General features: G+C 42.7%; 1 protein-coding gene across 1 annotated transcript; it reads left to right on the forward strand.

Moving 5' to 3' along the window:
- The first annotated feature begins 5563 nt into the window (after positions 1-5563).
- On the forward strand, positions 5564-12886 carry THOC7 (THO complex 7). The gene is made up of 8 exons (XM_029958253.1): positions 5564-5601; positions 5916-6033; positions 6857-6984; positions 7343-7429; positions 7954-8011; positions 11046-11112; positions 11224-11293; positions 12505-12886. Exons 1-8 carry the CDS (start codon positions 5583-5585, stop codon positions 12570-12572), a joined length of 615 nt encoding a protein of 204 aa, XP_029814113.1. The 5' UTR covers positions 5564-5582; the 3' UTR covers positions 12573-12886.
- The last annotated feature ends 12069 nt before the right edge of the window (positions 12887-24955 follow it).

Below are 24955 nucleotides of genomic sequence, written 5' to 3' on the forward strand. Positions count from 1 at the left end.
AAGCATCTGGGCACGTGATTCAGAAAACACCCCTCTTTCAAAGGAGGAAATGCCTGTTTTCCCTTGTAATCTTTGTACAAAATTTCTTTGGTAGCACTAACATTTATTTAAACATGATACAAGTAAATATGATATTCACAACTCTCTTATTGTGCATCCAATGTTTCAAACCACAGTTAAATACAAACATTTACCATTTGGCCCAACGCCAGCAAAGACAAATTTTCATCTAAGTCAGTAGTAAAACCTCAGTCAACATCCACCTCTTCCTCTGAAAATTCTGGCACGACACTGATCACTACCAAAGCCATGAACTGAAGGACTGGGGAAGTAAAAAAAATAAAAATACGCTCTTTTTCATTAGAAAAAAAATAAAATAAAGCCACCCTGCAAATATCCTGCCAACAAACCAAGAGGCTACTAGATAACTGACTAATCCTGCCAAAAACAATTCCAAAAGAATAAACATCTGCTTTCTTACAAAATACATGAAACGGAATTACAGAATAGCATGAAATGCCACCCTAAAATTCCCTGAGTCACTTTAAATCACAGAATGCAACATGTGGGATCTTGAAGGCACCGCACAGCTGAAGTCTGCAGTGTTAATGATTTTTAGATTAAAAGAAAATTCTAAGCAGCTAATCTGTCTTGCAGTAGTTTCATGCCACTGAGTTTCAAGAGGCACCTGTTAAAACACCTTGACTCTCTTGCTAAGTGGGAATCTACCAAGTGCCTGGGAAGAGGGGACCAATGACCCATTGTACCACTTCTGCTAATTCCACTCCTCAATTAGAGCCCCTTTTGGCACACACACAAGGCACACTTTCCTTTGCATCCCTGCACCTGCATGCTCTGGTTTCTTCACTGAATACCTGTCTTTCCAGTGTCACGCAATTTCAGCTTGAGTTTGACAAGCTTTAATAAATTCGTCACAGATCATCTTAAAATGTACAATAATTGATCTTCAAGCTTCATAAATATTCACTAGGATCCAGAGATGAAATGTAGAAGGTTGTTACATAATTCCTGTGAAGATATCTGAAAGAGGACAGTACCAGAATGCCACCTGTATAATTGAGATTAACTAAGGCACAGAGCCTTTACTTAGGAAGAAGTTATTTAAAAGGACCACACAGCACTGGGGATTTTTTTATGAGTAAGATAAGCTTTTGTCTCCCTTCATGAGAAAAGAAGTAGTAATGAAATGTCTTTCTAATGAACAAAATATTTCCAGGACTTGTATTTTGCAAAGTGCTTCTGTCAAAAATTTTGAAATTTTACGTGTTTCTTTCAGTTACAAAGTAAAAGACAACAAATATAACCAGTCCTGTAGCCCACAACTTGTGGTTCCGTTATTATCTGATAAGAGCATGGTTTTTAAAGGACAGGATTAACAGTACATTTAATCAATCTTGGTAACACAGACAGTAGACAGCAAAATTGATTATTCTTCAGATAATAAAATGATGCATTTTTAAAGTATTGGTATTGTCATTACAGTCACAAGTATTTTCACCCTCCCTTCTCATTCTGCTGTAATTCTACGAAAATGTGCTGGCTCTGCAGAAACACAAGGGTCCATGTCAGGAAAGCCTTTTACAAGGCTAAGAACCAACTCACTACTTTTTTTTCTCTCAATCACTGGGTTGAAAAATTTCAGGTTTATCTGCCAAGAGTGACTATTTTAATATCTGCAGAATTAGACAGCCAGTGTCTAAGAATTCTTACAGAACGAGATGACAAGCTCTTGGAAGACTGATGCTGGTTTTCAGTAAATGCTGAGGCTAAAGAAGGCTGCAAAGAAAATACAGCATTAACATATTTTAAAACAAAAAAAAACCAGGGTGACACGGATAGGTTAGTTTGATATCAGTCTTGCACAAAATCATGGTATATAATCAACAGAAAAATAAAGGATAGTGGCAAAAAGCAATGCTAAACATAGGCTTACAGAAAATAGGTCTCGCTAAATAAATTTGGTATGGCTTTCTGACAAGAATATAGGTTGGACTGGATAAAAATACCTTGTAGTTTCTGACCTACTATACTTAGATCTCTGTAAGATTTAGGGCCACACAACAGTCTGATTTAGAAGTTATTCAACATGAAGAAAACCTGGAATCTAAAACCACCTCATAAATTATTAGCGAGGCTTAGGAAAAATATTTTAAATCCACCTCGTCAATAGTTAAAGCTGTTTTCTTAGCTCTTAAAAATCAGAGCTCATTATAGCCTGGAATACTATAAAAAGCTTCTTCCCCTTTAACTTTTTCTGCAGTTGGGAAAAAAAAATATATATGCACACCGTTAAAGAAAAAGGGAGGAGGTATAAAGTCACTTTAAACTTTGACTCTCATAGATTGTTTTTCAGGAAAGAAAAACTTCAGCTTTAACAGATTTCCTCAATAAAAAAAACAAACTGTGTACTTAAAAGCCATATTTTCAGGGAAAAAAAAAAAGCTAATGAAAAATCAGAGCCAGTTCTACACACGTGTAACATCTTGCAGTACTAAACTCACCTAGTTTATATTTCTTGCATCCAGAGTCACCTGGAAACATTACAGAGGATCATTTAACACTTTTGACAAGGACAGATGTGCAACAAATTATTATGTATAAGCTGCTTCAGGGTCTTACCATATGGCACACATAAAGGAATTCAAGGAAAGAGGGAAAACGACATCACATTTAACTTGGTTGAAAGCACACACAGGTACTTATTCCAAAAGAGCTGGCACAGAGTCAGGTGCTATACCCTGTGCAAGACATTTTTTCCTACTGCATGAATCTCCACTACTGATGCTTTAAGGAAGGTCCAGTGCTCCTCAGTGTTTCTGCTGGTCAGTTGAAGGATTATATAAAAGACTGTAGCTGACAGAATCTGCAGAGAATACTGGTGAAGGACAAATAAATAAGAGTAGGTCAACCCTGCTCCAGAGATCTACATCATACATCACACTGAATTAATGGCAAAAACATGACTGTATACAGCCCAGTGCAACACACCACACACATGAAACAAGAGTTGTTTAGTACTTACAAGATAAGGAATTCTACTTGGAAATGGAGCAAATCAAAAGAAATACTCCAAAGACATTGTGAATTCTCAAATGCGTAGAGAAACCCAGCAAGCTGGAACTGGCTTCCCGGGCAAAAACATTTCATGGATATTTAATATGGCAAAACACAGCAGGAAAGAGAACTATTGCATCAATACATAGCCTCGGTGAGATTCTTGATGATGTATTTACCAAGTTCTACTTCCCATTCAAAATGAGAAAAGTTAATGAACATCGATGATGCCTGAAAGCCCTGTCTCAAAAAGAAAAATAATGGCTTTGTTCTCAAAATTGTTCTTATGAGCCTAAGACCCAGAACAGAGAATTTCATAGAAGCTTGTAATCAGTAACACATGTGAAGACAAGAATGGCACAAAAGTCATTAAATACTATTAACTAATCACATGGACTGCTGTATTCTAAATTAATTACTCAAAGACTATCTATTTGTCATTGTGGAAAGTTTAATAAGACTATCTGACCAACAGTGGAATGATGAACAAAAAGTGAGAAAAGATTGTATTGGATTAAATGACAAAATATCACATAGAAGTTCTAAGATGATTAAATAAATAATTGTGGATTTTCACCTACAACATCCTTCAGTTCTGACCAACTTCTCTCTGTAGTAAAAACAGAGAAGGCTCAGAAAATGGAAAGAGTTCAGAGAGGGGCAAGAAAAATATTAAGTTTTGATAAAACTGGATGCTTCAAGATGCTTAAGACTTCCAAGAGGAAATCACTGGGTAAAGAGGAAGAGGCAGCAAGTGCATAAAATTTGCACAGAGAAGATCAGCAAGGTCTTCTTCTCAGCCTTAGTCAAAATACTAGGGCTGCATCATAGTGACCAAAGCCTTAGGAAAAACAGTTTTTAGTTCAAACCAACTATATTAAATGGCAACAAAATCAAAGTACATAAAAGTGAGCATTTTTAATAGTGCTTACATACCTAATGAATGCACAGCCCATTCTTTGGCCCAAACTTTGCATGACTGGGTAGAGAGTTGGGTTTTCACATGAAATTATATCACACATAAATCATATAAAAATTCATAAAAATTTCAAGAATAGAAATCACTTATCCAAGTTTGCTGTGTTGGAAACTATTCCTAAAAGTTCAAGCAGAGTTTTAATGACCACTCCTAGTAATGCTTTCCCAGTAGCACCTTTCAAAGAACCCGACCAGTTGCCTGTTGAAGACAAAGGACTGACTGAAACAATCTACAAATCCTTAAATAGCCGTTAAATGCCACTATCCAGAACAAAAAAGCACCTTAATCACGCATATCTCCAAACCCAGGAACTGAACAGATCACAAGACACATTAACTTTGTTCTTTTCTCACCCCGATTTCCCCCACGACCCTAAGACTGTCAATAAAAAGCGCTGAGCAAAACAAGACCATGAGCTACTTAACTCTCCAAACCAAAATGAAGAGGGAATACGAAGGTGTCAAGCTCATGATATATACAATACTAACATTACCAGCTTTAGCACTGCCCAAGTGCCCAAGTCTGTGGACAAAAGCCTGAAAACAACACATGGTAACACCTCAATATCTCTTTTCAAGCCATTTTTGCCAGCGCCACCTTAGTTTTGTCAGGACAGGAGGAAATAACTATTGTTCCTATCTACTGGTGACAGCCAAACTCGCCAGCACATCTATCAGAATAATATACGATTTTATGATTTTTAGCGCGCCCCACGCCCTGCTGCTTATCCTCCCAGCACTGAGTGGGGATGAGCCCAAGGGTGGCCCGGTGAGGCCAGCCCGGCTCCCTCACACCTGCACCATGGGCACATCCTCGCCAGGGAGCAAGCACCGAGGGGTCCGTACTCCTGCTCCCTCCAGCCACAGGACTAGACAAGCCACCACAGCGGGTTCCCACCACCCTATGTCATGGCACTGGGCACGCGTGGTGGGGACCATCCACCTGCTCCCTGTGCCATCACGACGGCGCTGAGCACCACCGTGGAACCGTTCCTCCGCACTCGTGGCATCACCCGCCACCAGCCGGCAGGCGGGGAACGGCACGCGAGCCAGGCGAGAAGCCCCGTGCAATGGAGGACGGGACCGGAGATGGCAACCCCCAGGGAGGACAACCCCAAGCAGGGAGCGTGGCGCACAGGGCGGGCCGGCCGGCCTCCCACCCGGCGGCCTCGATGGCGCGGCACCATGTGCGGGGCGCATGGCGGGGCGGCCGGGCGGGGGCGGGGGGCGGTTGCGGGTGGCGGGGGCGGGGAGGTGGAGCCTGGCTGCGGGACCGCCGTTTCCCTTCCCCCCGTCGGGCGCTCACCTGGCGGGGCCGCCCTCGCCAGGGGGGCCGGTTCCAAGGGGGGCCGCGGGCGCGGCTCGGCGCCGGCCCGCCCTCCCCGGGCGCGCGTCCGCGCCCGCCGGCTCAGGCCTCAGCATGCCGCCGCCTCCCCCTCCATGGCAGCCGCTCTCGCCGGCTGCATTGTGGGAATGCTGACCTCACTACGCTGCCTGCTGCGCGCCCGCCGGCTCCGGCACTCTCCGCCATGGGGGCCGTGACCGACGGTGAGACTCCCTCCCTCCGCTCTCTTGCTTCTCTCTCCATCCTACCTCCTTCCTCCGCCCGCGGCCGGGACCCCCGCCCGGGCTTCCCGCCCGCCCCCGGGGAGCAGCCGCCCGGGCGAGCCACCGGGCCGCTCACCCGCACACGGGCCTCCATGCCCGGCCCGCTCTGGATCCGCACACCGCCCGGGTTCAGCAGATCCGCCCAGCTCTGGGCCCCGGGAACATCGTTCCCTGAAGGGCCGGGAGAGCCCCGCGCGCGGCGCTGGGATGCGGCTGCCATGCCGTGAGAGGATCTAACAGGAGTTTTTCCGCAGATGAAGTTATCCGCAAGCGGCTGCTGATCGATGGCGACGGAGCTGGCGACGACAGGCGGATCAATTTGTTGGTGAAGAGTTTCATTAAGTGGTGTAATTCCGGATCTCAAGAGGAAGGGTATTTGTTTTCTGTTGGTTTGTTTTGGTTTTTTAAGTCTTGGAACTGCTTGGCTTCCATTGCAGCGGAAAACAGGGCTCGATCCATTTTGAAAAAACCCGTGTTGAAATGTGTACGTCTGCTTTTCCTATGGCTCTGTGGTGTTTCCAGGACAAACGCCGAGCACTGTGCTGGGAGATGAGGGCTAGAGACGGGTCAGAAATCACCGAAGGCTGCGGGCTGTATCATGAAATCTGTCAGCAGCGCTCGAATGCCCTCAGGATTCCCCTGCCGCGGCACGATCCGTCCGGGAGTCCCGCTATTATAACAGGATCATGACTCGAATATTTTAGTTGGCAGTCCTGCGTTTGTTCTGTAAGGGAGGAGTAATACTGCTGGTATTTCTGCTGCTGTGGTTCTCTTTTTTTTTAAAAAAAAAAAACACCAAAACCCAAACAAGTCAAAGTAGTAAGGGATGAGTGACAACATGCTGTGGGGTCCCTATTAGTACTGGATTTAAATTCCCAGAGGACACAATATTACGCTTGTGTGTACAGAGAAGCACTGCAATATTAAAATACTAATTTCGGCGGTCACAGGGCCAACCCTAGCTGGGAAATTTATAAGCCCCAGATCAAACTGCTCATTACTTTAATACTCACTTTACACCGATAAGGACGTGATGGTGGAATTAATGGGTACAATGTTTCTAGCTGCACTTTCAAGAAATTATACATTGAATCTTTAAGGTATTTATTGAATAATTGTTATTTAGCTGTTACTTATGCTACATGAAGTTTTGTACTTTTACACTCTTGGGAATAAATATGTTGTCTTTTTTCAGTTATAGCCAGTACCAACGAATGCTGAGTACTTTATCACAGTGTGAATTTTCGATGGGAAAAACTCTTCTGGTGTATGACATGAACCTGAGAGAAATGGAAAATTATGAAAAAATCTATAAGGATATAGGTAAATATGAGAAAATTTTACTGGTTTCTGTTTGACAGTTTCTCTTTTATGAATGAGCTTCAGCCAGTTCTGCTAAACAAAATATATATATCCAATGAGTGATTTGGAGGTTTTTTTGCGTTTATTTTTTTTTTTACTAGATAGCACTCATACATGTGCTGTGAGCATCTTATCAGTATATAAAATGCATACAAAACAAGAGCTTTTTTGACCTATTATAATGAATGTAGTTTTGAAGCTGATGGAGTTAACAGGCCACTGTGTCACAAACAGCTCTTTATCTTTTATAATTTAGCAGAATAGCTTATTTACATGTATTTTTGGGTTCAATATAACTGTGTATCCTTTTTTTTTAAAGAAAATAGTATAGCTGCAGCCCATGAGAAGATTTCTGAATGCAAAAAACAAATCCTGCAAGCAAAAAGGATTCGAAAAAATCGCCAGGGTAAGGAGCAATGTCTGTATTTAGGCTGGTGGGCTTCATTATTTTGTTATCTTTTTAAATGCATTGTGTTGGAAAATAGATTCAAAATTTTTGAAAGTGGGAGGGATGTGGATACTGTATTTAAGCTGATGGGTTCCACACCCTCTGCTGATAGGTTTTGGTGGATGAGGTAGTCAAGGTTGAACCAGGCGATCTCAATGACATGCAACATCAGGAAAACCTGAAAGAAATGTTCAGAGAGATGTTTTCAGGCCTAAGAGAAATCCCAGAAGCATGTGTTAGTTGCCTAAATAACCACAATATCGTTCTTAAGTGTAATAATTTTTTTTAAAACATATACATTTTTATATATGTATATTTGTAGGTACTTTTTTATAATTGTAAGGTGTTATGTATATATTTGAGAAATGTTAAAACAGTTTTTCAAGAAGGAGAAAGAGCCTGCCATTCTATGGTACCTGAGTTTTGATTCTTGAATCAATATTTTCAGAATTATTTCGATCAACTATTTAAATGTCTTTCAGAATATGATGCGTTGGCCAAAGTCATACAGCATCATCCAGACAGACATGAAACATTGAAGTAAGTATAAAACTACATTAAATTACAATAAGCCAGTAAGTTAAAAGTCACCAGATTTGATATTACCTTGGTTTCAGTTTGACCTTTCCTCGCTTTTATATCATTTCTTCTGACACAAGAAAAACTCGTGTCTCTGTGCCCTTATCAGCTTTTTTAATTAACGTCTATCTCTCCCTGTCACAAGCATTGCTAATAGTTTTGTAGTTGAGAGTTTTCCACTGTTAAGGTGAATAAGTGAACTTGGATGTAAATGCACATCTGTTGTCAGTTTACCAGGGATGAGCTTCTCAGAAAAGAGAGATAGTGGGAAGTGCTGCAACACCAGCGAGGAATTCAGTGGTCACTCAAAATGCATAACACACAAGCAAGTAAGGTGGAATGAGAGAATGCAGGAGAAAGCTCTTAGAGTTTTTTTTTAATGTTTTCCTTGTAGTAGTTGTTCCTGCATGCCTGGTTATAAATTGCTGTGTTGTACCTCAACATAACCTGCCCTGGCATGTGGGTTGGACCTACCTGTTGTCCAACTCGTCTTGCACGTAACTTACAGTGCAGCTTGTCACATTCTGAATTTGCATTCTATCTGTGCTTCTGGGGCAATTGTAGGGAGGTCATCTTTGTAATTTGATTATCAAGCCACAGAAACATTCCAGGACTTACTGCATCTATGAGTTTGCTCTTTCTTCAGTTCATTAAAGGTGTAGAGTGGGGTTACTGTTCCCATTTAAGTGCAGCTTGTGCTTGTCCTGTTGCCCACTTTCAGTGAAATTGCCAAGAGAGGCTGTCTTTTCACTTTCTGTGGCCTTTCATAGCAAAAGGAAGAGTTTTGATTATACCATTACCGTAATAATAGCATTTTTATAGCTATAAGACATTGACAATATTTCACACATTTCTTTCCTGTGCCTTGATTTCATTACCACAACTTCAGTTATTACGGGCAGTTCTCATGAGGCTTGACTACTTCTTACTTCATTAGTCATTATGTGACTAATTTATCAAGTGAGGCCTTAATAAAGAACTATCAAAAGTGAAGTTTTTCCAGTAAGTCAATTAAGAATGGAAACAAATAAATGAGGACTAAAGCAGAGAAGTTGTGGATTCCCCGTCCCTGGGAGTGTTCACGGCCAGGTTGGATGGGGCTCTGAGCAACCTGGTCTAGTGAAGTGTCCCTGCCCACAGCAGGGGCATTGGAATGAGATGATCTTTAAAGTCCCTTCCAACACACACCATTCTACAATTCTATGATAAATGATACTTTTTTATCTTGGAGGACACCAGCTTGTTTAGGTTTGGAGGGGCTGCTCTAATTTTGCTTAACACATCCAAGCTTAAGTTTCTTAAGCAAAGCTTGAAATGGTGGTAAGTTACAGCTAGTAAGAATGCAGTACGTAGGGAAGTATACAGAAAATCATACAATGAACCAAAGGCCACCCTTAAATCAGAATAGAGGAAGCCTCATGAACAATGTCACACTTTTCATGGAACTCTCTATCACTAAAAACACTTGAGGAAACTTCTTGTGAGGAGAAGCATCATGGTTTATGTCAAGAGCTACATTTATAGCTCCTGCAGGTTATATGGCACAATAGGGCAAAGTTGAGAAAAATACTTCCTTTATGCTTTTAAGGGACTGTTTCTTGGAACAGCTAGTCATACACTACAAAAGGAGCTGTCTGGAGCTTAGTCACAAATAATGCACAGGAGCCAATTCAGGAAGTGACAGGAGCTGAACTACTAAATGACAGTGCCCACAGTGTAATTATATGCAGTATTAGAAGGGCTGTTCAGAAGGCCCAGAAATAACACTGAGTCTTAGAAAAGGAGGAGGCTAGGCAAAAATTCTCTGGAGCAGAAAATAAAAGGAGTAAGATTCCAGATGTAGCTTGGATGTTACTAGAAAAAAAATTGCATGTCCTTTCGCAGTCTGCTCACACCTGACAGCACGGTGTAAACAGAGAGATTTGGCCAAATGGAAATCTTGCAGAAACTAGAAACTAAATACTGACAAAATCACGGTATGAGACTATGAGCTGTTAGCCTGTTTCCATTAAAGAAAGGGATGATGTCAACCCAACCCTCTCTCAGGCATTCCCTTTGAGGTACAAAGCATACTGGCTCAAAAAAAGACAACACCCTCAGGTAGCACTAAAACAGACCTTTTTCCCATTCACAGTGAGGTACTTAGGACTGGAGGCATTTTTGTGGTTCCCTACCCAGGCTTAGTGGTAGCAGCTGTCAGTGCTTCAGAAAAAAAAGTTTGATTTCCTTGCTGACCCCTCTATGGCTCTGTCTGCTGATAAATCAGGGATGATCAGCCTTAGAGTTTCTTTCACCTTTAAAGCAACAGTTTGTTCACATTGCATGGAGCATAAATTATGGTAGACATCAGAGGAAAAGTAGAAGGAGGTTTGCATGTAAGAGTTGGTGCTCCATCCTCATTTGAAAGGTGCTGTACACTGGGGTGGGTACCTGATAGTCTTTGGCTTGCCTCGAAAATTATTGTGGTGGTCCATGGTGAGTTCAAGTGAGAACAGAAAGGTTTTCACCCAGAGGGCGTTGGAACAGGCTCCTCAGGGCACTCAAGGAGTGTTTGAACAGCACTCAGGCACATGGTGGGATTGTTGTGGCTGTCCTGTGCAAGGCCAGGAGTTGGACTTGATGATCCTTGTGGGTCCCTTCCAACTCAGGATATTCTATGATTCTATCAATCTGCTTCTTTAACTTCCATTGTATGGTCAAGTAAATAATATGTTATAGAAGGACTGGATTGTTACAGTCCATATGCCCAGTGTACAACTGTATTCCAGCTTGGAGACCTGGTTTTTTTGTAAGAATCCTGAAATTACAAGTTTAGAACATAATAATTTAACATTTACGTGAAGTGGCCTTACCTCTGTATTGTTTCACTTGTTATGTTTTGTTTATATATGCTATTTATTTAATTGTTCTTTTTCCTCTACTTAGTTCAAATCTGTTCTGCAAGAATTTTACAGAACTTTGGCAATTTTACAGAACTGTGGCAATTTCTTTTCAGGCAGCTGGAAGCTTTGGGAAAAGAACTGCAAAATCTTTCTCACATTAAAGAAAATGTTGAAGATAAGGTAGGTCTTTCATAGAGATTGTTATATAATAATTTATTAGGAACACAGTGGGGAATCTGCTATTGGTTGTTTGGCTCTCTGTTTCCTACAATACATATTTTATCATTCCAGTTGGAGCTGAGAAGAAAACAGTTCCATGTTCTCCTGAGCACTATCCATGAACTTCAGCAAACCCTGGAGAGTAAGTGTTGTTCTTAGGTAATAGATATAACTGGGTTGGGTTTCAGTGGATCAAAAGGATTCACAGCTTCCAGCAGTGGGATAGCTCTGTGCAATTGAGGTTGGTGACCTCTTGCATCGGCAGCATTTTTTTCCCCAGTAGTAGTCCAGAGCCTTTTCTTCTACAAGCTACCCACTGTGTCATTTCCTGACTAGCTTCAGGTTAATCTGTAGGCAGCAGAATTCTTTAAAATGTGGGGGTGGAGAATAGCAATTTCAGAGGTTAGTTTTTTGTTTGTTTGTTTGTTTTTAAACAGAGAAAGTATTTCTTACAGAAAATTATTCTTGCGCTTATTTCCAAACATATTTGTGTAATTCCTATTTTGATAGTTTTGGAAATATCACTGCCATCATGGTATCATTTGAGGCTTTACTAAAAAGAAATTGAAATACAGGAACGGTAAATGACTGACCTACTCAGACAGTGAGTTTGTGATAGAGGAGGGACTAAAGCTGTCATACACAAGAGCCTAATTCAGGAATTAGTCATTTTTGTCATACAAAGAATTAATGTTTTCAACACCACTAACTTTTCGTGCTCTAATGTGGAAATATTGTTTTTAAATATTATTTGCTGGATATTTACCGTGTCTTTTGAAGACACAACAATTGGTACAGCCTTTGAGCATGACCTGATTAAATGCATAGATGGCTGTAAGAGCAGACTTTCATTCTCTAAGGCCATTTAGATCTTCTTAAGCAGAATGAACTGTTAATCCTAGGTGAACTTTAGCAGAAGGTTATTGTTATTATATGTTACTAACAGTTGCTTAAGTATTAGTCTTTAGAATGCATTTTCATATGAATATATAGATTACCTTTCAGCTTTCAGGATTTTATGAAGGAAAGTAGCCCTTTAGTGTAAGGCACAGCTTCAGTTTGAAATAAATAAACCATTAGTAGGCAAAGAGAAGGCATGTGATTTGAAGCATTCTCGTATTGTTTGTTTGAATTGATGCTGTAAAATTTACCCCATATTTCCAATAACAGCAATAACATCCTTAAAAACTTTGAAGGATTTTTTGTTTGTTTGTTTGAACATAGCACTTTATATAATGAGACAGTCAGCTACACATTCAAGGCAATCAAAATATTTTAAGTGGGACACAGCTCTGCAATATAGTCTGTAAATATGACCAAGCATGTTTGACTAACAGTAATATTGAATTTTAGATGATGAAAAACTTTCAGAAGCTGAAGAATCCCAAGAAACTCAGATGGAAGCAGAGGCCAAGCAGTAGATGTAATATGAAGACTGACAATACTACTGAAGAAAGTCCAAGTATCTTCATGTTCTATTGAAAGCAACAGTAAGGGAGGTGGAGCTGAAAATAGTTTTCTAGTGCTTCTGTGAATTTTTATACAAAAATACTTGTTATGCTTATGCTTCAGGGGAAAACAGTTGCAGATCTGTGCAGACAGGGACTTTATGTTAATTCACAAACTTTGTAATTTGTGAAATTGTGGTTTATAAAAGATGAAGCTTCTACACAGTGCTTGTGAACTAAGGTGTTTGCTAAACATTGTCAATAAAAGGTGTTTTCACAGATTTTCCTATTTTTAGTAGGCATTGAGCTTTTCTTACTAGACATCAGACTGAAGGCAGTGCATCTCTGCATGAGTTACAACTTCCATAGCTTAGTCTAGATGGGACCTAAATCTGAACTAAGCAGGGTCTTATTTTTTCAAAGTAGCTGTCATTTTAGAACTTACTAGTTTCATATGAAACAAATTACTTCTATAGAATTAATGCTTGTTAAGGGTTATAAAACAACAAAAATAATCCCGTACTAGCTTTAATTTTTTCCTCAAAGTGATGCAAAGATCTGCAGTGATCCAAGCCTTGCTCTGCTTTGTTTGTTGTGCCACCTCAAAAGTCACATTTTGAAATGGCACTTTTAAAACTGTGATTTAAAAGCTTTGTTCTTGAAGAACCAGGAATCTAATCCTGATACCATTTATAATCTGCTTCTGGATTTTACTTGTCAATTGACTATTATGAAATACATCATAATTTCTGAAACAGATGGTGGAACCCTTCCTGCCTCACAAAAAAAAACCCTGAAGCAGCAGAGCAGTAACCATGATGTTAAAGAATCAGAGATATTTGTGTTATTAATAGGGAAGGTGGAATTTATCCACCTGGATCATCCTGCAGTCTGTTGGGAGGTTTCAACCTTCCCAAAAAGAGAAGAGAATGGAGTATGCTCTATGCTTTTGTAAGGCGAGGAGGAAGGAAGGGGCAGTAGGTGATGTCACTGCCTGTTAGCCTTGTTCTAAAAACATTGAGCCTTCCAGTGGTTTGCGTAAAGGAAAACATTTTGGATCTCACTCAGACAGAGCCATAAGCATATATGGTTCAAGTAAAATAATGATGTTCTACAGAACAGAGCTGCCTTCTTACTCGGTGACAGCTGAGGGGGATTTCCAGGATTGAGATTCGAGACTTATAGTCCAAATGCCATATCATTCCCACTCTCAGTGGCTGTGGATCTATGTGCATTGGGCTGAACAGACATATCTGAGCTTGTTTTGCTCACATTCCAGGTTTGCTAACAGCAAGCCAGCTGAACAAGAAGTCACACAACTTCAGTAGCGCATTGCAGCCCTGAACTAATAAGCTGTCAAAAGTCTTCTAGTTCACAGCTGGTCAACTCAGAACACAGGGGAAGCTCAGGTTTGCCTGATAGAGCCTGTGCAGACATGCAGTGCTTCTCATGCACTACAGATTTGGCAGGTTGGGGTGGTGGTTAAGCAAACAAAAAGGATTTAATATGAAAAAATACAGCGTCAAAAAGTATTTAGTGTACTGTGTTTTTCCCCTCCTAACAACAGTGAATAGTAAATATTTTGTAAAGCAGCAATACTAAATTATTGCCAAATCAGGGAGTAGTCACTGTCATGAACATATGAATTATGAAGATCATAAATTACAAAGGCTCAAGACAGTTTTAAAGCATATTAACATTTTTTTGTGTTTGAAATGCCCTTCATAAGCTACCTGGACTGAATTTTGGTGCAGAGGTGGATGACATTTAACACCTAAAAACAGTCTCCATAGCAGTGTCATCATGAAAATCTGAACATTTTCCATTAATTGTTTTACACATTTCTTTGGAAATTAATTGCATCACTTAAGTATCTTATCTCAGAACTTGCACTGCTCTGGATAAAACCTGACCATAAATGTGCCAACATCCAAGCCTGTCCCTCTGGTAAGGAATACATAAGCAAAACCAAAAGTTGCACACAAGAGAAGCAAGACAAATGCATAGCAGAGGAATACATTCTAGTTTGAATTACAGTGATGCAATCTTGAAAAGAAATTGCTGCCCTAGAAATTCAAGTTGCCCTAGTGCCATGTGGCAGCAAGAGGGTGATGTCACGAGGCCACCTTGGAGAGCAATCAAAATAAAAAGCAACATCAATTCATTGCAAATGTGAGCTCAGTGGGACATCCAAAATATTTGCTCCTAATATTTTCAGTATTTATGTATCTAACCTCTTGAGCATTAGATTTGTACCAAAAAAAGAAACAAAACCAAATGGAATTCTAATTATCAACAATATTTAACCTGCTTTGTTACTAAACCTCAGGTTCCAGCTTCAAATCTGCCCTGCATAAGTTGGAAATGTGTATCTGCATTTCCTTTAATCTTCTGTTCCAGAAGTTTTCTCTGATGCTACCTGCATTGACTTTAAATATGCATGTATAAAAATCTAGGTACATGAACTCAGAATGTTCACAATGACACTATTTAAATAAGAAATCATTCCTGGTTTTATGATTTGCCTTGTCCCTATCTGAGCTGAAGGATTATTATATGACTAAATGCTCCATCTCTTGCTATGTGGGTGCAGAAATAAAAGCAGAAAGAGAGTTGCTGAAGTGATAAACTGACATTTGCAATGCCAGGACTTATTTTTCTGTCCTGTCTAAATGAGAGCAGAAGAGGGAGAATGGAACATTGGACAGAATTGGTAACTTGGGTGTAATTTTTAAAGCTAGATTTAGCAAGCTCCACGAAAGGAGGGAAGAAGGAGGAGAAAAAAGGTCCCAGTGACACATTGCCAAGTGATGGGATATCTCTGAAACCACGTTAATTTGAAGAAAGCTGCTGTCAGGACAGAAAATTGCAAAAAATAGATCCCAAAGATTTATGAGCTAGAAATTATGAATTATTTTAGATACTTGTCATGTAAGTTTTCCAGCTGTCACAGCTGCCTTGTACCATGCTTTCCCTCACTCCTTTACTCAAGTCTCAGGTGGGTCTCCTTTTTTTGTGAGTTTAAAAAAGAAAAGACGTGCAGCGTGTGGTCTGTCCAAGATAGCAGAGTCCAGAAGGGAAGGATGAGGTGCCTTAGACCCCTATGCCAGGTGAAGTGATGGGGGACTTGTTTCATGGAAGAAGGAACTAAAGGCCTGTCCTGGCCAGAGCCAGAGCACTGGTTGTGTTGTCAGCTGCTGGTGTTGCTGTCTGAATGGCAGGAGCTGGTGTTATTTGAGGGATCCACGAGGACGGAACTTGGGAACAAACTCATTTTTCTACATTTGCTACGTCTGTATTTGAGTAGCTTTTGTGGGGGGCCACACGTTTGGATGCCACAAACCACAGCAGCTCCTGGGAGCTGCCAGACACCACCCATGGGATCATCTAAGTGGGCTTATCAACAGCCCGAAAACTGGTCCCCACCGTGGTCCATCATGGATTCGTACCGGAGCGCGCAGAGCAGGGTGAGCTGGGGAGTACTCGTTTAACACCCCACAGGCACAAAACTAATCCCAAATGCCCTAATGGTGCGAAACCGCCCGGAGAAACCCCGGCTCCCGTTGTTTCTCTCGCCTCCCTCTCGGCCCAGGCTCCCGCGCACGGATCCCGCTCCCGATGGAGCCGCGAGGGGGCGGCAGAGGCCGGGCTGCCCGGGAATCGCGGATCCCACCGTGCGCGTTCCCAGCGCTTCCCGGCCTCGCCAGCCCTTTCCAGAGCTCTTCTTTTTCTTTTAGTTCCCGTTTCCCACGCACGGACAGTCCCGCCAGTGTCCGGAGGAGTTAAATCCCCGAAGAATCATAGAATATCCAGAGCTGGAGGGACCCACAAGGTTCATGGAGTCCAGTTCCTGGCCCTGCATAGCACGGCCCCAAGAGGGTTTTGCTCACCCCTGCACTTCGTTTTCAGTGTCTTGCCTGAACTACGCTGATTCTCAAGGCCTCTCCTAAACTGCCCCAAACCACGTAAAACACTGCCAAGGAGCAGAAGGTGCAATGCTGAAACCTTCGCTCTTTGCGATGCCCCATCTTGTGACACAAGCGTATCCAATACTTCATTTTCCTACTGATGATAAGATACCAAACCCTTCACACTGCCTCTTCCATGCAAGGGCTGGAAGAGCAGAGCCTGGCAGTGCTTGCAATAGGGACCAAGCACCCTCTGGTACACTAAACTGCTGCCTCCAACACACCCAACTCCGCCAGCCCGAAGCCAAGACAAGAGATGTTTCAGAATCATTCAATATTGGGATGCTCAGAATTTGCAGCATCACAGTGAGAGAGTTGGCAAAAGTTTGCTAAAAGTGTTATACTGCGTGAGAATTCCTAAAATAGTCAACAGCCCAGATACATGCTTTTAAATGGCTCTCACAATAAAGGAAAAATAAAAGGAAAACTAACAACCTCTGTTATGCTTTGCCAGTTTGCTTGCAAGGAAAAAGTCACCACCTAGAGAATTTAAAGTTATGGTTTATCTCCAAGAAGAGAAAGATTGGGCTCTTCTCGACACAAAGCAGAAGTGCATGCTGGAAATAACAGCATGTGCTGAATGTAACAAATAAGCCCCACTAGCAGCTCATTTGTAATACAAAACAACATATAATTTATGATCTGGCAGGGCAAGTTGACCGTAGCCACCTTCCCAACGACTCTTCAATAAAGCATTACTACACTTAAATCTCCTAATATGAACCTAAGTGAGATTCACCTTTACATTGAACTTGCTGCACCAAAAACTACGTATTTTCTCTAAAGCATTGTATTGTTGCTAAAAAAATCCCAAACCACAATAAGCTTCAAAGCTGAAAGCAAAAGCCCCTGGTTGATTACCAAGCATAAGAAACAAGTTTAGACACAACACATGGAAACAACCATCACTGTCCAGTGCAGCTTCTCCCAGTTGCATTCAGGAAACTTTTACAGCCTACTGGAAATTCACAGGTGATGTTTTAACTTATTTAACAGGAAACATGAAAAAAAAAAACCGTCTTGGTTTCTTTCTTAGTGCCTGTTAACCTCAGTATCTTCTGAGTCATTCTGCATGAATTTGCAGAAGACGTTCAGATCAATTCTCTTTTGCTTTGTTATTCTGACTGCTGGAAATGGGAAGGGCCGTGGAGCACTGGGTCCACCACTCCTGCCATCCATGTCATTAGTGGCCCCAGCAGCCAGCAAGGTGCAAAACTAGAAGTGGGAGCATTTCCTGTAGTGGGAGAATTTACTACCTGCCTACACATCCATGAATGCTCCAGTGCCAGGAGACAGGTTATGCTGGGGTGGCTGATATGTGCAGGTTATTTTTCAAAGCATGTAGAGCTGTGTGACATCTCTACCCTTCTGACATACCAGCGTGTCATGCTATTGAGGTAACTTGAAAAGCGATTTAAGGAAAACTGACGGTCCTGATGACAGAAACTTTCCTTGGGAGACCTGTGCCTCGGTCAAATAAGATGTGAGCATCAAAACTATTTGCTGGTATGTAACAGCAGCAGGATTCACTGAAAGAAGGAGAGAATTGCACCTCAGGACTCAGCCTGTCCGGGGCACACATTCATTCAGTTTCTTTTATGGAAAAACAGGTTCTTCCCAGCACTTCTTGGCACATTGACGAAGAGAACAAAATCCCCAGGACCAACCTGGGTCCTTTTGCTTGTGCACACAGGGCAGAGGGTGGCAGTGAGGGGGCACAGGAGCTGGGCTTGCCACATGGGCAGAGCTCTCCAGGACCTGCCTGGGTGTAAAGGCAGTCCTGAAGAGCTGGGGGAGCAGAGTGGAATATTTGGGGGGTGTTTGGATTTGACTTTTCAGTTCTACTCATTCAGGAGGATGGTGTAAGAGACAGCAAACCCCTCTTTTAATAGACAGATTGTATTTAGTTTGTGAGAGGTTCTCTTCCCTTTCTCTCCTTTACTGCCTAACCCTTCAAACCTGCCAGCTGCTGCACTAAGCACACCAAGCAATGTCAAAGGATCTCAAGGCACACAGGGAAAAACTCTCGTGTAATCTCTTTGCTCCAATAAATAGCCAGCATATTTACTGAATGAAGAGATGTAAAAAGGGGATTTGTGCTCCACTGCATCATCTCTCAAGATACATAGAGACATTCTCTAAGCTTGATAGGACTAAATCCAGACACCAACCCTACAATGCATCAGCCAACACTGGTATGCCTGTACCATCCTACACCAAATAATGTAATAGACAATGAAGGAAAACTGTTCACCTCTATTTCAGGCCTCTCACATGATGCTGATTTGCTAGACAGCATATAAAGGCTGGAGCTAGCACCTAACAAGCAAGTTTTAAGAAGGAAATCACACTACTCCTGCAATCTGGGTAAAGGCCTGTGCTGAAAATGATGTGGGGTGGTTGCAAAGCCACTCAGTTAAAAAAAATGGAGTGAGCAAAAATGAAAACATCACAGCGTGGTTAGAGAGCAAAATCCTAAGGGAAGCAGCAGGGTTGTTTGGCAGCACAGTATTTCCTCAGAGCTTGGACTGCAGGACCAGGAGCAAAGCTGCACTGTACAAGCCCAGCCAGAGCAACACAGCCAGGGACTGTGGGCACTGCCTGAAGCTGCCTGCTCCCTGCCCCCACAGGCCTGGGCTTCACCAGTGTTTACTTGGCCTGTGGATGCTTTAATCCAATGTCATGGGCTTTTCAAGTGTGCCAATTCCTGCCGTAGCCTGCTGCCAACTGATAGATGGTTTATGCCACTAACAGCGCCTGAGGATGAGAATTGCTAAAAAGCAGTGGGAATATTTACTTTCTCCTGCTAATGCAAGTAGCAGGCAGGGGATTTCAAAAGCCTTGTAACCTGCATGTGGTCAGCTGCAGACCAAGCCTGGTTGGGGGCAAACAGAAACTGCGGGACACAGCTCCATGGGGACAAATAGCTAGAACATAACAAATCCTCAGGACAGAGGGCTCAAAGACAGGCTGTGGCATCAAACCACTGTGGTGCCCTCAGGGAATGATCATGGAAGGGATGAGAGCCAGCGGGCTTATTGTCTTGGAAGAGTGGAAAGAAGAGAAAGGAAGCAAAAAAAAGAAAGAGAAAGGAAAAGCAAAGCCAACTAACTGTGTGCTGATTGTCATTCCCATTCTCTAGGACTAAACCTATAGCCTCTGTATGTGCATGTATACAGACATACGTGCACATTTGCACACCCACACCCACATCCTGCAACTGAAAACCTTGCAGACTGCTGGTTACACTGTACAAAGCTCTTCTGGAAGCTTAAACTGATTAAATCAACATTCATATCTCAGTGACTCCCATTTTTTCCAACCATAGCTCAAAGCCTCACAACCATCGCTACCACGGCTTCTCAAGCCAGCCCAGAGCCCCCTCCGCTGCTTCTACTCATGATACAAACACAGAGACACTGCTGAGGAGTAAATATTTGTTATTCTTTGTCTTGACACCTAGTGATGTACTGGAAAGTTCAGCTACCTTGCTGTTTCACATTGTCCTGTTACCACCCATTGTCAAACACCCGCCGCTTGTTTGCGTTACAATGGCTCATCTCTCGGGGGAGCAGCGGGGGAAGAGACTGGGCACACGGACCAGAGAGCAGCAATTTCATCGAGAAATAATAGTAACCAACCAAAATGTACTGATTACATGGATACGTCAGTGCAAATGAGACAAGAAAGATTCCCAGTTGTGTTATCTCCAAATTGCTCCCTGCCTGTCGCTGTGCCTGTGATTAGCCGTGTCAGCCGCAGCAGGCTGGGTTCAGCACCCCGTCCTTCTCCTGCTCATTAATTTCAGCAGCAATTCCCAGTGAGTGAAACAGCAGCAGGCTGTGTTTGTTTGCTAAAATGCTGTAGAGTTCTGTGTATGGTGTGCTAAAGCCAGAGAGACACCGAGGTGCCTGTTCCTGGGGCTCCATAGCAGACTAGCTCCTGGTGTGCACACCAGGTCCCTCGCACACTGTGTCCCCCCTGTCCCCTCCTGCACAACAGGTACCTGCTTCTCTTTGCCTTTTCTTACCTCACAAGTAAAAGTAAGGTACCTAAACTGGCCGTATAGGATCATTCAATCATGTTGGCTGCAAAGGATCTTTGGAGGTCTCTAGTCCAAACTTCTGCTCAGAGTAGGGCCAGCTTCAGATTTATGCGAGGTTGGTCTAAGCCTGAACCTGGGTGTTTGAGTGTCCCCAGGGATGAAGGTCCCACTGCCTCTGTGGTCTGCATTCCAATGCTTGACCATTCCCATTGGGAAATTTTTTTAACCCCCAAAGTTAGAGTACAGTCCTGCTACTGCTCATTTAGACAAAGCATTGAAAAGGTTAAAAAGCTCCTCTATTGGTGATGCTCTGATTTTTTTTTTTTTCAGCAAAATAGGAGATGAAGAGGCAAAGCTTCACAGGAGCTGAGCTCTTGGACAGCATTATTACCTCCCTACCATCCACACAGCCACCCCAGCTTTCCAGCAGCTGAGGGGAGAGACCAATCCCAGTATTTATTAAGTCAGATCCTACTCTCTCGTCAGCCTGGGTGTCTGAAAATATCACCCTGATGCTTTTCTTTCTGGAAGCAGTTTTGCCTGCAGAGTCACCTGCTGAACACTTACACTGTGCATTACACCAGCACAGCACGTTCCTCCCTCCAGCAGACTGACAGGATGACCACATCCTTTCCAATAATATTTTATTTGAAAATCTTAAAGAAAAATAATTACTCATGCTCCTCATCAGAAAGGCAAACAATTAGAGTGGTGAATGACATTTTAGCAGTGCTGGTAATTAAGGAACTGCCAGCATTTTAATTATAAACTAATATCTTCAGTGGCTGACGATCCAGCTGTACAGCAGACCCGTAAAAAGCGAGATTGCCAGTTGCAGAGTTATAGAGCAGCAATTAAAGTTTCAGGGAGGTTTTCTGCACTTCTTGCTTATTAAGATGTTTTTTGCCTGTTAAAAGCTCTGGGAAAGACTTTCAGTAAAGTCCTTATGAGTAGTCAGCCTTTCTTTCACTCTCAATGATTCCTCTGTCACAGCATGGGATAGGGACATCCTGAGGCCAGCAAGTGTCTCACCAGACTTTCTCCCATCAACTCAGTGCTGCTTTAACATTTTCCACCTTCAGATCATCAGTCCAGCTATTGCCCAGTCTGACTGAGGGGCTTTGCTGAACCCTGTTTAGAAGGCACCCCAAGTACCAGTGGGGATTTATTTAGTATTATTTAAACAATAAGATTTCATTAAGCATAAAGAAGTTAAGAACTCAGCAGTTGGCAATATCAAAAAAATATTAAAAACAAAATATAAAAAAAATATTAAATATTAAAACCTCCCTACCCTGCAGCAGCCACTGCACATCCCAGGACTGGGATGGAAATATCCCTGGTAAGTGGTGCTATTAGGTCAAGCTGCTTCCAGCCAAGCCCAGGCTGTAAAAACTGATAACAGAAATAGCAAACTCTGATCCCAGGAAATTTCCACAGACCGTGTCCATTCAGTTGGCACAGCAGTGAGCATCCAGACATGCCTCTGCTGGCTCGAATTTTGCTGGCTGGTCCCAGGACATACAGGCTGCAGCAGGAAATGCACAGGGCAGCTGATGTTACCTGCCTGCAAGGTAGGATTGTGCAGCTCCCTCTGATCTCTCTAGACCCACGATTATAAACTGTGCTGCCTGGCTGACACAGCCACTCTTGCCCTCACTACAGGGGGAGCAAAGCCCCAGCCAGGGCATGCCCCTTCCTCACCTCCCTGCCTTTTCCAGCACAGGTCTCCAGTGAGGATTAGAATACAGGCTTTTCCCTCATTCCTTGCCTGGGGATACCCAGGGATGCTCAGACTTCACACTGGATTCACTGCCTGGAAAATCACTGGCATGTGCTTATGAGAACATATTTCTATCCTTCAGGCCTGGCTCAGGGAAAGGTCCCCACAGAGCTCAGGAGAAGCAACATTTGGGAATAAAAACCTGCTGAACGAGACGTCTGTGTCTTAATTACACAGAGCTGGTATTCCCAGCATCACCAACACATGCACTGGAAGATAAGAGGTGAAGCCTGTCAGGTGGTGAGCTTACCACAGTGCTACCCAGAGCAGGGGTCCCTTGGAGAGATGAGACCCCTGCTCCCACCCACAGCCTGCTGCCCTGGAGCTCACACACCCCAGAGACCTGGTACATCAGCTGGGGGACAAGAGAAGAGCTGTGAATAGCAGGCAAGGACAAGGCATCCACCCCAGCTACAAAAGCTGCTGGGTAGCAAATTCACTCTGCCAGCTCATTCCCACTCCTCCAGCCCCTGCAGCTCTGCTTCCTTCACTGGCTGCTGCCTCCCTGCCTGGGTGTGCCTGCCCTCCCCAGGCACTGCACCCCCCTCCCTTCTGGCAGCCTCATAAAACAGCAGGAACAAAAGCTGTGCTGTTTGCAACAGCACCTCAGCCTCCACAGGCACAAAGGGAAGGTGTTTTCCATATGGGCCTGTGGTTTCAGAAGGAAAATGCAACCTGTCCAGGAAAGATTCTCTGAAGAGTGGTAACAACTTTGGTGGAACTACCTTTATAAAGAGAGGATAAAATACATACATTCTAGACAAAAAGATGTCATAGAAATAGTTCCAGTATCATCAACAGTAAATGCTTTGCTCCTGCATAAAAATTCTAGGTAGTTCTGTCACACACATGGAAAAGAGGGATGCTGCAAATCCTATGGACATAACCCCCACATTCCTAATGTCCTACACTGTGAAGAAGTCAAGGCCAAGCACAGGACACTTAATAGTAATAAAATTCCACCCTTCAACCTTTGAAGTGAGCATATTCTCTGCCAGTATCGAATGTCACTGCAGCAAAGCTTGAAGTAAGATCTGCACTGTAAAATTTCATTATAAGGTTTTAATAATATGAAAACTAAATTCCATAGCAAATGTTAGGGCTGGCTGGTGTTCTGAGATGTATTTATGCAAAATCTACTGCCAGTTCAAATTAACATATCTCATAACTAGCTCTGGAATGAGAAGTGATCAGCTGAGTGATGAACAAGCCCCAGTTTCTGTCCTTGCTCATGCCCTGCCTCAAGGCTAATCCTCCCTCCTTCAGCACAGCTCCTCCAAAGCTTGTGGAAAAGGTGTCAAATCATGGTTCATAAGGTTTCAGCAGGAAACAAAAGTATTTTTTTATAGCTTAAATGTCACTAGTGCCTGCTAGGAGCTTGTATTTGAAGCATATTTTGTGCCTGCATTCTTCTGTGGAAGGCAGACAGACTTTTCTCTCCTGCAGGAGTCCAGCTCTGAGCCCTGGGATTATCTTTGTCTGTGGACACCAGGTAACCTGTGCAGGGTTCAGTGCTGACAGCAGTGACTTGCTTGTGTCTGGACTACAGTGGGGGATCTGTGAGGTAAATGGGTGCTATGGCAGACCCCTGCACGTTCAGTATTTGAGCTCTCCAGCCTAGAAAGTTGTGCTTAATAGACTGAAGTTTAGAAAATATTCCAAAAAGTTGGAAACGGGTTCTTCCCATTTTTTCTAGCTGGAAAAAACCCTCTTGAACCCTGAAGTTGCATCTTAAGAAGACTAATGGCAAACCCTGAATTAATTCACATGTTCTGCATGTACATTTAGTCATCACAAGGTTCTCACCCACCATAACTTTCAATGACTTGTTGAATCCTCCTATTTCATGTTTTTAAAATAAAAATAATTAAGAACAACCTTGTGAAAGGACTTATTTTCCTCTCTCATTGTGTTTCTACTGTCTGCATAGGGCTGCCTTGCAAACCTGCCCTTGGCCAACATCTTTCCACTTTCATCTCAGCTGTGTTTGGAGCAGAGCTCCTCTAGCATCACTTCCCAGCAGGAAAAGGAAAGCCTCAGCTGGCAGAGATCCACCTGCTGCGGTCTAACAGGTGCCTGTACCTGCTGGGAAGTGACCCACAGTCCTGAATGTGAAAAAGGAGCAAACAACAGGAGAAAGATTGCTGTTCTTTGCTCACACTGTCTAATTATAGGTGGCACTTTTAGACACAGGCACAGTGTTAATGTCAGGGAAGCACATTTCTGTCCTGTATCTTCCCTTACTTACTCTGCACCCTTCTTAGGATACAGGAGAGAACAACTCCTACATGCAATTTATATATATCTGTAGATATGTGTGAGAAATTTTTAATAAAAAGAGGATGACAGTTGCCACAGGAAATTATGAATACATGCATATATACACTAACTCAAACATGCACCCTGAGCCTTTGAGACCTTTCAATTTCTTGAAGGAAATACATTTCACAGAACTGTGATGCCCTCTGTTAGCTCTCACTTGAACCAAGACCTCAGCAGCAAAGAAGGGGGTGAATATGAACCCAAGCCCTCCTCAAGAGTTCTGATACAAGAGAACATG

Source organism: Manacus vitellinus, unplaced genomic scaffold (genome assembly GCF_001715985.3).
Source record: "Manacus vitellinus isolate BGI_N305 unplaced genomic scaffold, ASM171598v3 scaffold_14_pilon, whole genome shotgun sequence".
Taxonomy (NCBI): domain Eukaryota; kingdom Metazoa; phylum Chordata; class Aves; order Passeriformes; family Pipridae; genus Manacus; species Manacus vitellinus.

What these genes read in the sequence shown, in the direction of transcription:
- THOC7 (XM_029958253.1), top strand. An exon ending in TCCGGATCTCAAGAGGAAGG is followed by an intron (nt 6,034 to 6,856) that starts GTATTTGTTTTC and finishes GTCTTTTTTCAG; the next exon opens with TTATAGCCAGTACCAACGAA. An exon ending in GATTCGAAAAAATCGCCAGG is followed by an intron (nt 7,430 to 7,953) that starts GTAAGGAGCAAT and finishes AATGTCTTTCAG; the next exon opens with AATATGATGCGTTGGCCAAA.